The 17,990-nt window shown below is 36.1% G+C and overlaps 1 protein-coding gene across 1 annotated transcript in view; it reads left to right on the top strand.

Annotated features, from left to right (window-relative positions):
- The window catches only part of LOC150082976 (uncharacterized), a 63,262-nt gene extending 48,826 nt beyond the window's left edge, over window positions 1–14,436 (top strand). The window contains exons 2-4 of the mRNA XM_090378340.1: window positions 9,145–9,246; window positions 9,747–9,884; window positions 14,135–14,436. Coding sequence (XP_090234466.1) covers window positions 9,145–9,246; window positions 9,747–9,884; window positions 14,135–14,373 — 479 coding nt within the window. The 3' untranslated portion in view covers window positions 14,374–14,436. The remainder of the gene's footprint in view (window positions 1–9,144; window positions 9,247–9,746; window positions 9,885–14,134) is intronic.
- The last annotated feature ends 3,554 nt before the right edge of the window (window positions 14,437–17,990 follow it).

Here is a 17,990-nt window from a genome sequence, read left to right as displayed (position 1 = left end):
AACTTGCCTCAAAGTGAAACAAATTGCCGGATATTAAATACTTCCAATTTTCGATTTTAATACATTTAAACTAGAAAAGATATTTCTCATTTCTGGTTACTGAACAGTTAAGATTATTCCTTAGGAATTGGAATTCCCTATTCAGTTTATTCTGCCATTTACAGATTAACCGATATTATTAAATTTAATTTTAATAATGTCACGCACTTAATGCATCTCTAGTAAGAATTTAATAAACAAAACCCTCGCTCAGAATTTGAAAGATAAAATTTGAAGATAAAGATAAAAGTTTAATTCAACTATCCAAAATAGTGACTGGATATTCTGAATAATCGATTCCATCAAATAGAGATAAAAAAACTAAATAAACGAATACTTTGGTTCAGTCTTATTTATTACTGAATGTTCCTTGGTATTTCTCAGATAATTTGGATCGAAGGCACGATTCCAAAATACACATTTCTCTCGGGAAAAAGCCATGTCACGCACTGCACTAATTAATGCTATACTGCACCCCAAATAGCAGAGCTGTCACAGTCTGCTTTCTATCTAATACCAAGGTAACAACCGTGTATAAACAACGGACTGGAGTGCATGGACCTATTTTTATCCTCGAGAGTGCATTGATTTATTTTTAAAATACAATATCATGAAAACAGTACAGATTCATACACAGTAATCTCGATTATGGGGCTTCTCGAGGGTGAGAATTAGCTCGGAGATGGATAAAATGTTACAATATTTTAAGGGTGAAATTAAGGGTGGGAGAGAAAGAAGAATTAAGTGATAGAGTGAAAAAAATTACGTTGGATTTTTTTGTTTTCATTCGCAGAACTTCCCGGTCGTTTTATGAACAATAAGAGGGTGGTTCAATAAAGAATCGCGCTGACCTAGCCGCAGAGGTGGTAGCCTGTTGATTCTTGGCACAGGTTTTAGTCCTTCTCTACATAGCCACTGTGCAGATTTACACATTTTTCCCATCGATGGATGAGACTACGGATACCGTTTTTGTAGGAGTGGTGAGGTTGGTCTTTGAACCATGACTCTGTTGCAGAAATTAGTGTCTCGTCATCAGGGAAGTGGGTCCCCTGAAGAAATGATTTGAGGGAAGAACACAAGAAGTCCGATGGTGCATGATCGGGTGAATAGGCTGTTGTTGTTGTTTGTTTGTTTTATGGCGCATTAGCATCTAAGGCTATAATGCGCCAGATGAATAGGCTGGATGGGACAGTATTCATATCCAAAGTGGCCGCTTGTGTTGTTGCAATTTCAGAAGTGTGAACTGAAGCATTCTTACACCTTTGGACAGCATGCCACGCCTACATGTTTTGATTTTCTCCCGTAATTTTGTGATTAAGTTGGCATAATAGGCACCTGTAATTGTTCTCCCTTTCGGCAGGTAATCAGTCATTATTACGCCTTTATCATCCCAAAACACTGTCACAAGACCTTTTCTGCTGACGCTTGGACCCTTGCCTTCTTTGGGGATGGAGAACCATGATGTCGCCATTCCATGGACTGCTTTTTACTTTCAGGGTCGAAATGGTATATCCAACTTTCATCCTGAGTGATTAGACGAGAGAAGTCTTCCTCATTTTTTTAGCACAGGGCTAGCAACTCTTGTGATTTCTGTTGTAGATCAGCCTTCTGGAAACTGGTCAATAATCGGGGAATCCATCTTGCACTCAATTTCCGTAAATGGAGTTGGTCATGAAGGACTGTTTCAACAGAGCCCACACTAATATTCACCTCCCGGGACAGTTCACGCACAGATATCTGGCGATCTTCCATGATTAACGACTCCACTTTTCTGATCGTGCTGTCATCGATGGCTGAATGGAAACGACCTGGAATGGGCTCAGATTCTACCGATGTCCAACCACACCTAAACAGTCTATGCTAGTGCTTCACAATGCCATAGGATGAATCTTCATCCTTATATACAACAATCATCTCTTCTTCGATTTCTTTAGATTTCCCCTTCAAGAACAGATACCGGATTACAGCTCTGGCTTCAACTTTGTTCATGGTGCTACTTCTCACACGTTCAGCTCTATAAAAGAAAAACAAATTAAGACACAGGACTGAAATTTTACACATTTAGTACAGAGATAGGTGTGATGCTACATACAAAATATCATTCACAACGATAGATCGGGCTCTTGTGAGCTGGAGTTCAGGACCTTGGACTTCAGCTGTGAAAACAAACGGGAAGATCTAAGCAGCGTTATAGTTACAAAGCCAGCTTACACAGTTCATAGTTTCAATGAATGGAGTGTGGTGGAACCGAATAAATTAATTTTTGGTGGGGATGGACAAAGATGCGATATTCTGTTGAATTCGGATGGTAGCCACTTCCATGTGATTGACCATCCTTTGGCACAGGTTTATGCCTAATGTAGCAGAATTCAGTAAACAACAGCTGATCTGGTTTTCTCCTGTTTATATGTATTATCTTTTCTTTTAACAGGTCATGGAAGCTTAAATTCTAAGCTTTCTTCCTTGGGCCTTTCAAACTCTCCTAACTGTCATTGCGGTGCTCCGGAAACTGTGGATCACGTAATCTTTGACTGCGTGTCTTAAGTAGACCTTAGACATAGGTTACAAATGTATATAATCAGAGTGATATGTTTCATTTTCTTGAAAATAGAGAAAATTACATGGTATTAGCAGAATTTGCTGATAAATTGTTCAGCAGAAGGAAGCGTATTATGCATGGCGATCCCAATGACCATGGTTAATTTTACTGGATGTCTTCTGTAAGTATTGTAATTTCTGGAAATGACTACTTGATTATAAGTATTTAATGTTTATAAAATGTTGGAAATTATAACATGCGTAAATATTAATACTGTCAGTTTTTGGATTCAAGACTGAAATCCTTAATAGGGTTTTATAGCTTGTGATCGGCTGATCAAGGCATATTTAAGCTGTGAACTGAATTTTGATCTAATTGTAAATAAATTAAATAATAGACTTTACCTTGTGATGGTTCCTGACTGGGATTGGATGAAATTAATTGAACTTTTGTCCTGATTTAATTGTCAGGGGTGTCTCGATGTCTTCTCTACAAACAAGGAAACATCAGTTGATGTTTCCTTGTTTGTAGCTGAAGTGAGTTCCTGTCACGAATTGTTGGACTCTGATAGAATGTGCATATTAACAGATGATAAATATCAAAGTTGCAGATTTCTACAGCGTAACTTGTTTTCAATTGGATATCATGGACATCGGCAATAAAAACCTAGTTGTGTATAAAAGAACTGATATGGTGAATTGGTTCTATCCTTGGCTGAACTTGATTTATCAGGGTATAAATGTCTGTTTTTCAAGGGCTTTTGGTTTAGCAGTATGTACTATTTAGGTTTTCATTTAGTTATTGGTGAACTGACCAGATTGGTATTGTATGTCCGACCCTGTGTTTTTCCATAGTCCTGGTTGTTATCCAGATATTGGTAATGCAATTACTGTCTCTATGACTTGTTGAATTATTTACTGGCAAGAGCTGGAGTTATGTGTTTCTCCTAAAAGATTATTAATTGTCGAACAAACTAATGTATCGAACTGAGCCTGTTTTGGAATGTGAGTGTGTGTGAACTCGCACCTTGTCTGAATATTGGTAGTTTTGACTGTTGAACTTCCCACAGTGTTTTGGGCCTCTGGTTTGGTGGCCCAATACTTTTGTTAGTGCTTTGCAGGATAATCTCCTGAAATATAGAGAGTTGGTGATTGAATGGCCCTTGACTGGCTGTAAAATGTATATATGTTCTGGAAGTTATTGTGGTCTCCCTCTGAATTTAGAGGATAGACATTGTGGAGTTAATATGTTGGCTACACAGCGGTATGTCACTGTTTAATTGTAATAGTGATTTGAAGTTGTGTTATTAAGGTATATATTGTTTTCTGGATGTTTATTTATAAATAGTTAAATAATTGTAAATAACTGATTTCTGTCCCATACCAATTGTTTGGGCCAGTGAGTTATGTAAATGGAAGATGTCCTTTTGGAAATTATTCTATATTGCTTAAAATGGAGGGACTTTAAATTGTCCTTTGTCTCCTCCTGAATTGGGAGGGGCTGGAATGATTTTGGTTGCGGAAATGTATTCTAATTTTGTTTTACTGTTTCTCGCTGTACTTGTGGATGGGTGTTGCTAACTCTATACAAGTATTGAATTGTAATGGGCTTAAGATTTCACTTAGTCCTGGTTAGGAACAAGACAGGACTTTCTTTGTTTCCTGATGTTATAATACAGGAAATAGAATTGAATAGTTAATGTCTCCCCACGTGTGTTGTGGAATGGTTTAAAGCTAGAACTAAAGTACTATTATTGTTTAAGATTGACTGATATCTAGTCTTACGTTTAGATTAAGTATCTGTTCACTAGACTTTATTAAATCTGTTACACCCTCTTACTTTATTTTACTCGTTCTTCTAGGGAATACCTTTTTCTTTCTTCCCCTACTTTCTATCTCTATTCCTCCTTCCTCCCCTGCTCCCATACTTCTCATTCGATTACCCATTTCCTTTTCATAAAATACTACTTTGTCCCTAAACATTTGGGGCCCCGAGGCTTGCCTGATAGCCCCAGTAAGAGTTTCAGTCCCTGGAGCGCCTCCTCGTGGCCAAGGTTGGGAGTCAGGGGAGTAGTGTCCTCCTGATTCCCAAAATATATACAAAATCATCAACAACCTCCTCTTCTGTCAACTCCATTGTTCTTTAGGGTAGAATATGTGGCATGAGTGATCAGCTCTCTAAGGAGATCCTAATATTGTGGAAAGTATATTTACCTGGTTGCTCCGTTCATTTAACCGTCGTATAATCCTCCAATTCAGAGTTAGTTCATCACAATAATTCTACATTCCTACCCAGTTTCCGAAACAGGTTTGCGTGTTAATTTGGTAAAATATATGTTTTCGAATTCAAAAACAACATATAGAACAGTATTTAAAAAATTATGACTTTGACCGCGTAATTAATAACAAATTTAGGCTTTGGGAAGCTCTTCAACTAAATACTGTACACTCCAACTTTAAAAGCGCCTGCTATCCAGTCTGAAACGACTGGATAGCAGACTGGATTTCAAAAAGATCCCATCTAAGAGCTCACGAGACACATGATTACCAGTGCCCAGACAGTTGGAGTATCGCTAGGCCTTTTTTAGTCATACGACAACGAATATCCAAACGCCCATGACTAAGCCGAACTACAGCGGGTACTTTAAATAAGCAAAATCACTCAACTGGATTAGTTGGTAACTCTCTGGGACAGCGTAAAGTGGTGTACAAGAACAAGTTTAACTAAAGAACTACTTTTCCGCTGCAGAACTGACGTTTGTAGGAAAGGAAAATTCATATATTTCTCGACATTCTGTTTTTCTCGGATTAGACTTGTCTGGAGAGTCAAACAAATCTGGACAGAGTCTGAAAGAAAGCTATTGGAAAAAAGAACGGCGAAAAATTCCATATGTTCCCATGCCAGGTGGGAAACTCTCACGAGATTCTCGCTTCCCCACTTCCACAACGTCAAAATCTTAAGCAATCTGATAAAACTCCTTTTGTATCACATATTTCCATTCCCATAACTTGCTCCATTGCATACAATATTAAAATGAAAAGTATTTTGTTGGCTGCTGTTTATTTCTTCTCTTTTCCCCCCACATCTTTCACTAATAGCTATTTTCCATTCCATCTTCTTCAATCTTAAAAAAAATTAATAAAATAAAAATAAAAATTAATACATTTTATTAAAGCAGTTCAAGAAGCTTTGAAAGATAAGAACTGGAAAATTAGCGCGTCAAACATTTAATGATACCTTTTCTACCTTTAAACAAAGACGTTGGGAGCTTCATTTGAAGGAATGTTTATTCTTAGTGGACCAAATCTAGAAAGTGGTGTGCCGCATTAATAAACTCTTAAATTATAAACTGCGTCAATACAGCGACATGAAAAGAGAGGTAAGTTCCTCTCTTGGAGTTGACCGTGGAAAATACTCCAGGAGAGGAGACGCGAGCAAAGCAATTAGTTATAATTGGGTGCAGTAGAACGGGCAAGTTAAAGAGCACTTCTTTCCACTTTATTGTTTTAGAAGAATCTTTTCACACAAACTAGCAAATGCCATTAAACAAATAAAATTTAAAGGAAGAGGAAAAAAAATTAATGTGCTTAGAGCGTGATGGATTTAAGTAAAAGAAGCTGTTCTTTGCATAACGATCTTGGAGTATTTAAATTGATGGATATCTATATGTTTCAAAACGCCTAAAAGCTTCTTTTTTTCCCTTTTGGGTAAAAACAACATTCGGCAATGCGTTATTGTACTGAAGTATGGCGTCCAAAATCATGAGTGGCGCCATCTTTCGTGCGATATGAATAACTTAAATACGCATAAACATTATTTGAGACAGAAAAAAAATATATATATTATTAATCTGTCACTCTAAAATGTCAGAATATTAAAAGATAATGCTGTCGAGTTATTTAAATCAAAACGTTACCATAATTTAGTACATGAAACTTCGAGCAAGGTTATTTAATAGCAATAAAATATCAATTTTGTTGGTATTAAAAAAATAATTATTTTATTTAATTAAATAATATTATTTCCTTCCATAGCTCTCTAAAAGGAGCTTTTAGCTGACTGGGGGCTAAAATTTTATTATAAACAGAAAATAAATATTCTGTTTATAACCAACCCAAAGTTTAACGATGACCTCATTAACATTTCCAAAGGGGGCCGATACACTGACAACGAAACCCTTTTTTCTAGTATAAAATGATATCAAAATATGATATAAAAGTTTTTTCCAACAGACCATCCCTCTTCGAGATTGCTATATAACTTAATTTACAGCACAATGATTCCTTGTCACTGTTTCCTCATGGTTCATGGTTTTTCAACTATAATGATCGTTGCAAAGTACCTGTCTAATTTGAACTGCTGCTGCTGGGCTTTCAATGACACTTCCACTTCGATCAAGTAAGGGGCCTGTCTGATTCACTCATTTCCATTTTGTATTCACGTAAAAGAACTGTCTCCATTTTTAGCTTTCTCCGAGTCTGATTTCTCGCACTCAACTTTCGTCGGACTTACCCTGTCAATGATTTTGTTACCTATACGCTTATAATGCTGACATAAATCAGTGTCTCGTGATAGCCTAAAGCTAATACTATAAATAAAAATTCAGATAAATTCGCGATCTCAAATGGAATCGGGAACCTAGGATTTAAGAAGCTCTGCCATAGACCATTGGCGCAAATCTTTGAAAAGTGGCGTGCCATCCCGGAAAACCGGATTTTCCGGGAGAAAAATCATGGTACCGTCGCCTGAGACCGATTAACTCAGCCACGTTGTGAAAAAGACCCAAAAAAATTCTCTCGTCATCGACGCGATCCAACTCAGATCTTTTTCACCCGGTATGGGCAGGATGATAATTATACCAACTGCGCTACCCACGAGAGCAGACCTGGTGCAATTGCTCCACCTACACCACAGCATGATGCATATAACCTCTGAAATACAGTCCTGGGTAATAATTTCACATATGCCGTTATGAACTGGCTCATTATCCTCATTAGCTCGTGTGCCATAAAAACCCAAAACAATCAAACAAATAAGCCATTTTGAATGCACGAGAATTTTGCAATGAGTTAGTAAAATAATTTCTCTATACTCTGTAGAAACTTAAGTGTAAATGTACCTATTAGGAATAATTTTAAAGTGGTTTAGAGAATGTCATTGGGATTGAACTCCGCTATCCCCAAGATAAAAGTTCCCCCTGGTTATAAGCATTTCAAATAACAAGTCAAACCTATTCTAGACTTAATGTTACGCCTGATTCTGGTGCATTAGATTAGCGCTAAACTTTGTTGAAACGGCAAGCAACTTGTACCATGTTCACGCAACTATTTACTCTACGAAAACTTTTAGTATCTAATTTGTATTGCAGACCTCTCTGTAAACAGCTGCACTCGGAACGGTAATTGCAAATTGCCAGAGTTGGTGAACTAGTCAAACTACATTACTGAGACCAAAGTCTTTGTTCCCTGTTTACCGAACAAATTTGTGTTCTTTTCTTATTTCAATTTCCACTGCTGCCAATTGCAATAGCGAGGGAAAAGACAGCCAATACGATTTTCTGTTTGTACACAAAGACGAAGAATTTGTCTCTGCAATCATGAATAAGGATTGCAATCCCAATGGGTTTTAGTGATCCTATGATTTCGGGATTACAACTTCTAGGTAATAATTTGGATTAACTACTTCTCTAGCGTCATAATTACAATCAGGAAACTCTAGATTCCATTTTTTTGTTTTGTGTGAAGAAGTTCAGGTCAACGTGAAGTCCCTTTATATGCATGTTTTTATTGATTAACGCTCAATTTTGTCAACGAACTAGTTGAATTTTATTGAAATGAGAAAAGGAAACAAAAAATTAGCTCTATCATAGTAAATTCTTAGACACGAATTCCCGGATTTATGTATTTTTAAATCAAGCAGGATCTCAAATCCCAGCCATCCGCCATTGCAATCCCTAATCATGAATATCAGTTATCAACTAGGTTAATCTTTAGAATGAGGCGCAATTCCATGAACCTTTGCAACTACAAGTGATAGGCAGGTCTAGCTTTCCCCCCATCCCAGTCAGGTTTACCGGCACAGGCCGGTAAACCTGAGTTTTTGTAGAGTCAAAAAGGGTTAATTTACGCCACTAATTCAAAACGGATTCAAGCGAAAAATGGTGTCAATAATCTTTAATACACAGTATTGTCTATGGCCACAGTTTTTTGCTTGAATCCGTCCATAATTAATGACGTGACCTAACATAACATAACCTTTTTTTGACTAAACGAATATGGAATCTGTTTTTAAAAAAAAAAAACACTGTAACCTTCAAGTACATAGGTTTTACGAAAAAAAGAAGAAAATTTCCCACAGGACTAGATCTTCCAATCACAGTGAACCGATGGGGGAAAACTAAACCTGCCCATCACTTTTTAGTTGCAAAGATCCATGGGATTGCGCCTCATTTTCTAAAGCTCAACCATCAACTCTACATAAATCAAATAATTAACAATTTTATTTTGGGGAATAACAGACATGGTTTTTTCTGTTGTGGGATCAACTCTGTTTTATTTTTATCGCAGACAAGGAAAGAACTACGCTAATAGCAGCTGGATTTTCGATGCCGAAATGCTTCTCCTATCTGACGCCAGAGGACATCATCTTCGAGAACACCAGAGAAGATAGTAAGTGCTTTTGATCACATGTTGTAAATGTTTGTTAAATACGATTTCCTAATTCAATTGACAACTTGGATGGAGCACCATTATGTATAGAAAAAACTATAGTTAGAAGATTGAGAAATTTATACCATTATTTTTTTCATAGCGAATCTGAAGAAGACCAACGTATCTATCATCCTCCACCAATGTAAGTTACAAGTAAGCCTAGCCTAACCAGTATATGTTAAATATTGTCCAATCTGGTTAGGTTATGTTAGACTTAAATGTAACTTACTATGCGATAGGCTAATAGACCAACCAACGCAAAAGAATAATTTCTAAAAAGGTTGATATTACACCCATAGAGAATGTTTGGATATTCTCCATTATTCCCGAGTACACAAGGTTTTTCTATCGAATATAAATTTCTGTTAGACTGGCTACTACTCCTAAATTTTTGCTTTAGTGATTTTATAAACACGTGAGAAATTTTAAATGGTTTTCTTTTTTTATTTCCTTGGCAGGAATGAGGAACCTAGCCATGTCATGTGCTATGGTAAGTCTAATTCTAATCGCTTCCAGCGCTCTGGTTGGTGCTCTGGGAATCTTCAAAAGACAATTGAGTGCCATCATGGTGACCGGTGTCATGTTCCTGTTAGCAGGTAAAAAATTGTTTTAGATCTTATATTTCTGATTTATTTAAATATTAAAGTTCTCTAAAGATATACGTAAGTCATTTCAGACTGGACAATATTGCTCTTAGTCAAATGCTGCAAGCGAAAAAGAATAAATAGTTGAATTCAACGAACGTGGAAAGTTCCTTAAAGTCAAAGTTACTAAGATTAATTTGAAAACATAAGATGGAAACACATTTCGACATCAACTCATTAATTTTCACGGAACCATTGAAATTGTAGATACAAGTAGCATATTACAACGTCGATGTTCAGCAGAGGGTTGATAATTAGGGTGGGATAATTCCCAGCTGGTAATTTCTATTAATTACATTTTAAAAAATCCGTTATTTAAGATTTAAAAAAAGATAAAAACATTTTTCATAAGTACGATGCTTTACACAAAGGATTAAAGTAGCGTTATTTATAAAAATAAGACAAACTGTTTAATTTGTTATTATTCCTTTAATGCGTGCCTGTCAGAAGGTTTCATTTTCTTTAATAGCGCCCTCAGAAGAAAAATAAGATCAATTATTTCTTTCCGGTTGGAAGGTCAATCACAAAAATCTCGCATTATTCAAATGTATTTCTAAGTAATGCTCAATGACTGCAAGAAGAGTGGAACTGAGCTTTGCTTGGAGAATCGCTTAACCGAATCAACCCGATATTAAACCTCAGTTATATTGGAAATTAATGGCACGTTGAATTGACTCCTAGCAACAAAAGAGAAAGGGGCGTACAAAAGCAAATCCTTTCAATCTGCGTCCGGTATCGAGTCACAATTAATGTATTCTAGATGCGGTGAGATATCAATTAATGCGAAAAGAAATATTAATTGGTTGACTAATGTTCACACCCAAACATTTTCAAATTGTGTAATTTCTGATATGTCACGAGATCATTAATCAGTTGAGCCAGTCGAGAAACAAAGTCACTCGGTAATTTCAGAACGGTTTATTCCAGAAACATGAAAATACTTTTTCATATAATCTTATGAAGCGACCACTATTTTGAAAAGCAACTGCCAACCAATATTTACAACTTTATGTCGCAGAAACTACATCTTAAGATGTGCATTAAATAAGGATGTGGGAATAACAGTACCACGGAATTTGTTGACAAACCTTAGATAGAGGAGGATGTCCCTCCTCCATCAAAGGTCTGTCAACCAACCCAAAGTTTAGGGATCTTTAAAACCAGGTTCATACCAGAGCGACAAAACAGGAACATTGTCTTTTCCTACAATATATCTCTTAATGACAAAGTTCAGTGTCGTTAAGAGATATTTTGGAGACAAATGTCGGGGCAGACAGTTGCAAGCAAGCAAGTCTTGTGTCTTATACGGAATAGGAAGCATCCTTGTTTTCTCAAACAAAACTGCGACTGTCCCGTATTGACAAGGATTTGTGTGCGGTTTATTAATTGATTGGAACAGGGGGGCCTACGTGATTGTTCATTGAGACAACACTATTATATCACGTGAATATATTTAAGTAATTTGTTATTGAAATGCTACAATTATGAAGGTTTGACACACCTCAATACCAAACACTTAATTTATGGCTGCGTTTCTGGAACTCACTCTTTCCTGTCTTCAGGCCGATGGGATTAGAACATTGGTTTGAGAAGTAATTCAAGAAGTTAATTTTGATTATGTTACATTAATTGATTATTCAATTTCTTTCAGTTAAATTGAATTGGTTTTCTCTTTAAAAATTAGAGTATTACGTTAACATATTCCTACAAAATTAGCATTGACAAAATGATGCAAGCTTATGTATCACAATCTACCAAAAAATACACAAACCAATGTCACTTTCTTTCACTTCATTGCCTATTTATTTCAAATATTTGTCCACCTCTCTTAAAATTTAGGAAACTTCCAAACTCGAAAGCATTAGGTGGGAGTACATTCCAAGACTCAATCTCTCTTTGACTTAAAGTAAAAATTTGACAATTTTATTAATGAAAGCGCACGCGATTGTGCATGTCACGTGACTACATTTAAAAACGACTACAGTGTTTATACCCAACAGTAATACTAGACTCAAGATAGTTGGATTTCATATTCTGCCGATTTTAAAGAAATTTTAGAATGGCTCAACAAATCTTTGCATAACAGCTGCATACAAACCCACTGTAGTACACCTTTAAAAAAGCCCCTTCCCTCGTGTTTTATGTATACAATCGTATATTTTGACACTATGGATCACGAAAAGTATTTTATAGTCCTGAAAATACTAAATCTGCTTCATACTGTCTGCAAGGGCGTCGACGAAAAAATAGGAATTAGACATTAGTTCCTATAAGATTGGATAAAGGTGATAATGTTCCGTGGAGGTCGATTGACCCGTTCAATTCTACCCGCCCCCCGAAAATCCTGGCTGTACTCATACGTCATATTCAGCAATTAATAATTTTGTAGATAAATTAAATATCATAGTATAACTTTCTGACCTATAGTGAAGACAGTCTGAATTGAAAGATAAAATTAATCGTTCGTGTGACAGTTCGGAATCAGAAATGTCAAATCAACCGTGAATCGCTTCAATAAAATTCAGGCTCCACGCGCCATAAAAATAAATCATATCAAGCAAGGTTGGACCACTTAGTGTGCAAAGAAACAAAAACAAAATGGTAAGTTAAGAATTGAGTTGTGTGTTCGAATAAATGAGACCAGCCAAAAGTAATATTTCCACACTCACCTTTTCTTGTGTGATCAATGTTTATGCCCAGATGTAAAAACGAATTCCCAACGATCTTCGCCTGCGAAGTGCACTACAACAGGCATCCACAATATTCTAATATCAAATAAAGGAAGGAATGTGAGTGTGGTATTGCCTGAGACATCCCCACCTCCGATAAAGTCACGAGTGACTGAAGTCATCTGCACAGAAATTGCAATTAGAGAGTACGGTCGACCTAGCCAGGTAGGGAAAAGTACGACGGAATTGACTCAACGAAGTAGGGGTTAACGGACAGTGATGATGAGCATGTATGACTGTAGAAGATTCTTTTGTAACTCTCATTACCTTAAGCATTCGTTTATCAGTATTGCAGTATACTGCAACGTTTGTTTTTTAATACAAAGAAGGAATCGAGATAGACTAAATGATTCAGCAACGCTTCTTTAGTAACTTATCTCAGTGTATTCTGCCAAATTTAAATGAAATCAATATTTCTTTTTTATTGTGAGGTTTTCTGTGCTCTGCGATATTTGGTTCTCATTAATTCTACAAAAATGTCCTTCATGAAGAATACTTAGCGATGTACCAAGTAAGTAGTGTTGTATACTACCTTCTAGCAGAACTCAAAGGGTACCGGAACGTACCTGCAATATTAGTTTTTCAAAATCTTAATCAGTTTTCAACATTCTTGAAATCAGGAGTCAGTTTGATTATGCTGAGGGCGATTGATAACTGAATTGCAAAGATAATGCAAATTATCACCTCGTCACTCGAAAACCATGTGCAGAATGTAATTTATAAAATGTAAATTCAGTGATTCTGTATTCAGCAGATTCTCTCCGAAGAAAGGAAGAAATTTCTTCGTTCAACTCCAGCCAATATGTGTCACTTCCGAGATCAAATACATTATGGTTATGCTCACTTATTTTTTAAACTTCAATCTGAATTTCCAATATGCAAAATATCTCAAAGGCAAGATACGTTCTCTTTTCCATTATAATTTCACTTTAAAATCTTTTTGAACATGAAATCCGCTTTCAATGTAATCTGTTTAACTATGGCTCGAGTTAAAATTCTTTTCGCAAAAAGTAGACAGCAGTGGCGTTTCAAAATAAATGAAAAATCCTATCTTAGGCCAAGAGGAAGTTGATGAAGGGATCGCTGTTAATAAATCACCAAGCAGTCGATCACAATATCAGCTGAAGAACAATGTCTGGCCTTATTTCAATATAGGAATGACGTAATTATTTGTGTCCAAAATTAAGTAAACATAATTAAGTCTAGCGAAAGCCTCAAGCTATGAAAACTATATAAAGTCACGATACATGTCAGGCATAGCCTCGTTTTGTACATATATATGAGATCAATGCACTGATTAGCAAATTCAGTTTACTCAAAGCCATGTACAGAAAGTGGCTATGCCTGACCTAAAATGCCCAAACTAAAATTGTTCTTCCATAAAAATGAATAATCTATAAAGACCATTCGAAAATCATTTCATCTCGAATTTATAATATTACTGTGAACTAATTACATTTCTTTTTTAAACAGCTCTCTTCGGCACCTTTACACTGGCGTTTATGTACTTCAAGAGGCTGAAGCCAGAAGGTCTTAAGACAAGCACGACGATGGACAGAGACATTCCCCCTGATTACCTCAAGGCTCGTGTATTTACTACAGGATGGTCTGCTGCTTTAGGATGGGGAGGAATTATTTTATGTACAATCACCAGTTTGTTATGGTTACTCCTATCACGAGGTCTGCGATACCAGGCCCTCAGCAACACGTAGCAGTAAGTTCAACTGAGCCTATTTCGCCAATCGACTGTGATTTCAAGAGCTATGCATCTTCTAAAAGGCCGGTGTTATTGTGCCTTTGAATATCTCCCGCTGTACCATAATAACCAGTGGGTATATTCAACTGCTGTAGAAATGAGCGAGAGAGGATGTCTTCCTTACTCTGCAAAAGAACATGTGATCATTTCAGCAAAAAAGACTATAGATGTAACCATAGCAACATAGCGTAACGCTTACAGTTACAATTATTTTCTAATGGTAGTTTTTTTGTTTGATGTTTAGCAACATCATTCGTAACTTCGAGTGCGGAAAAGCACAGACGTTCCAATCTTATAACACCTGTGCTCTTCCTCAGCATGAAACAAATGATAACTTACTGTTACTGACTTGTGTAAGTCGTTCCCTCCATCAATAAGTTCTAGTTTTTTCGTGTACCTCACACAAAAAGAGCCCGCGTGTTATAGGTTTGAAACATTTAAGCTGTTCTCTTCCCCAGGTTAAGAATGAAGCATTTGTTCAGTTACAATATAAGATTAGTGCACAGTGCTTATTTTTAGCAAAGACTTTATTTTTTTCGCACTCGATTAATTGCCTAATATTAAAATGTGTACATTAATGCTGCGCAAGCAACTTTTTCCATTATAAACACCTGTCACCATCTACTTAAAAACAGCAAACCCAATCAGTTCATTCGAAAACTGTAACTTAGCCCTACATATTGCGTTAAAATATTCTTCACAATTTTAGTTCATACATTAATATTAATACTTTTATACCGGGACTGAACCTCTCTTAATGGTATTTATTGTCTTAGGGCAGGAGTCTACAGCACTTTTGTGCAAGGCAACACTTTAACTACTCCAAATGGTACCACGCAGTGGGTTCATATTTAATCACCTCAACAAACCATTGTCATGAAAGCTGTCACAAAGACAGGCAGATGAATTCGTGGTACAATTTTATTTCGATGTGAACCCCCTCCATGAAGCATTTCAGAAACCTTTATTCGCCCTGTGTTCATCACTTTTCCATGTAGTTTCCTCATGGATAAACCTTCTGATTTCAAAAATTCTCCTATGACACCCTTCCAAAAAGAGACTAGATCCAGCATACATCGTTCCTGGTTGCCGACCCTGGCCTAAGTTCTCAGCAGGCCAACAAAGTGAAAAACATTAACATTAAGTATTGCTTGAGGTAAAGTTCCTCTTAGTGCTGGTCAAGCCTAGTCCTAATAAAATAGAAATTTCAAAGACTGGTTGCAATCAAAAATAAAAATAAAATGAACATTAATTTTCATATAAAACTACTTGAACTACTTGATTGCACTAATTAATTTCTCAATGCTTTCAGCATTGAGAAATTAATTAGTGCAAACACTGATTCACTGATTGCTGATCTTTCACTCTCAGTGCAGTGAAAGGTAATTAGCGTTATCTGTAGGGCCTAAGTTTTAAGATTTAGATAGCTTCATGAAATATAAAGACCATAAATGTACGGCTCTTCGACTTTGCCAAATAAGCAAGAAAGCAGGCATTGGGAGGAAGGGGTGTTGCTTTCAACAGGCCAAACACTCCAAAGATGAATTACTTGTATGAATCGGATTGAATGAATTGAAATTCTTGGATTCTTAGATGAATTACTGCAGTAAAAACCAAGTTAAATGGAACAAGTATCATGAGTACAAGAAATCAACAGCGTTTAAAAGTAAAATATATTTTAACTACATAATCTTTAAATATGGTCTTCTACTAAAAGTCATGTACAAAGTATCTGGAAAAAAATAAAGTATTTTTATTTTTTTCAAAGGAAGAATCACAAATAAGTTTTGTAAATGCACGTTCCACGTAAGACCAGCATACCAGTATTCTTAGGACATAAATTTAAAGAGAATCTATAATGGAATAAGACCTGGAATTAGTCTTTGTTCAATTTTAGCTATTAGAAATGATAATAATAAATACTAACAGGATTGCTAATAGCACGTGTTTGTCACACATTTAAATTTAAATAATGATAATATTAATGATAAAATAAAAAAATACAATTTCAATGATCTGTTCACGTTAAATTTAAATTAGATATTAAGGTGCCATTGAGCATGTATCAAATAAAAATTTCATAAACCAAAATTTTAACTGCTGAGTTTCGAAAAGTTGAATTAGTTAAGCTTAGAATAATTCTGCAATTTATTCTTCGAAATTTCATTATTAAGTAAATTATAGTTATTAATACGCGAGTGTTTGGGATGTGCTGATCAGGGAAAGCTCGTTGGTAGGTACTGCGGAACTGCAGCACCCCCAGCTTTTTAAATTTAAATATACAGTCAATGGAGTTATATGAAATTTTGTGAAGAACAATGCAACGCAATGAATATTTTTATTAACAGGTCCCGCATATACACTGGTGAAGTATACTCATCCTCTATTTCCAATAATCATTTCAATAATAAACACGAGATCGCTTTCAACTTTGAAATTTAACCGTAGGTGGAACTGTGCGCTACACAGTTCCACATTTTGACCCCAGTGGCTGAGTCAATGCTTAGTTGGCAGGTTGCCAATACGCCATTTTAGGGTGATAAAACTAGTCAAAGGAATTGCGGACGAGCAGTGCCGATTTGAACAGTGCACCAAACTTGAATGAAAAAGTTATTAATCTATTTTCAATAAATAAAAAGCGAAGAATGGATATTATTTTTAAATAAAATTTCGAGATTACCAAAGTCTCTTAATGATAAGTGTCCAGTTAATGTTTTGTAGTATTTTTAACCTGCTTATTATTGTTATTACCATCTATGTCTACATGTCTTATAACCAAGGCAATTTAATGTAACTTTAAGAAGCAGCACCCCCATACATCCAAGTCACGAGCCGCCACTGGTGCCGATTGGTCTAAAGAAAGGATTATTGTTCCTAATAGCTACATAGCTGTCTAAAATAAATTTTGAAGAATATGTTATTAAGAGAAGCAACTGTAGGAATGGAATAATATTAGATTAGAAATTAATTGTACACATTTTAAATTGTTATAATACGATTGTACAACCATATACAGTGAAAATGATTTGCTAGGTATGACTATTTAGCTAATGCTTAACCGAAAACAAAAGAGAAGCAAAAGTTTATTTATAACACGAATGTGCACAGAGACCTGGTGAAGAAGGTGCGACCGATACCCAGGCACAGGTTGACAAAGTGCGTAAACAGAGGTGGTTGTTTCCTTTCATCTGTTTCCGTTGCATTTCTGAACTTCGAGCTGAGCCGAATGGTTAACCTCATTGACCTGTGTGCTACTTATTCTCCCTGAGAGCGTTAACCACTCGGCGCACGCGTTAGCCGAGTGGTCAACGAGCTCGGGGAGAATAAGCAGGGCATGGTGAACTCAAACACAAAAATACTCAATGGCTGCTAAATTCGGTTAATAATTGGATTCTTTCGAAATCGTAAACTTCTCTGACCTATGCAGTCGATTTGTACCATATAGTTATGGTTGATTGGTTGCTCTAGGGTTTTAGGCGCATCGGCAACTTAGGCCATATTGCGTTAAGGCCATATGTCTGTAAATCGTGCGTTCTGTGGTCGGTTTTGCTGTTTTTTGGATGAAAAACCATA

The sequence above is a fragment of the Mastigoproctus giganteus genome, chromosome 7, assembly GCF_048544385.1.
Source record: "Mastigoproctus giganteus isolate SK-2022 chromosome 7, ASM4854438v1, whole genome shotgun sequence".
Taxonomy (NCBI): domain Eukaryota; kingdom Metazoa; phylum Arthropoda; class Arachnida; order Uropygi; family Thelyphonidae; genus Mastigoproctus; species Mastigoproctus giganteus.
Note: the sequence above shows the minus strand (reverse complement) of the source record. Positions and strands in the feature narration are given on the sequence as shown.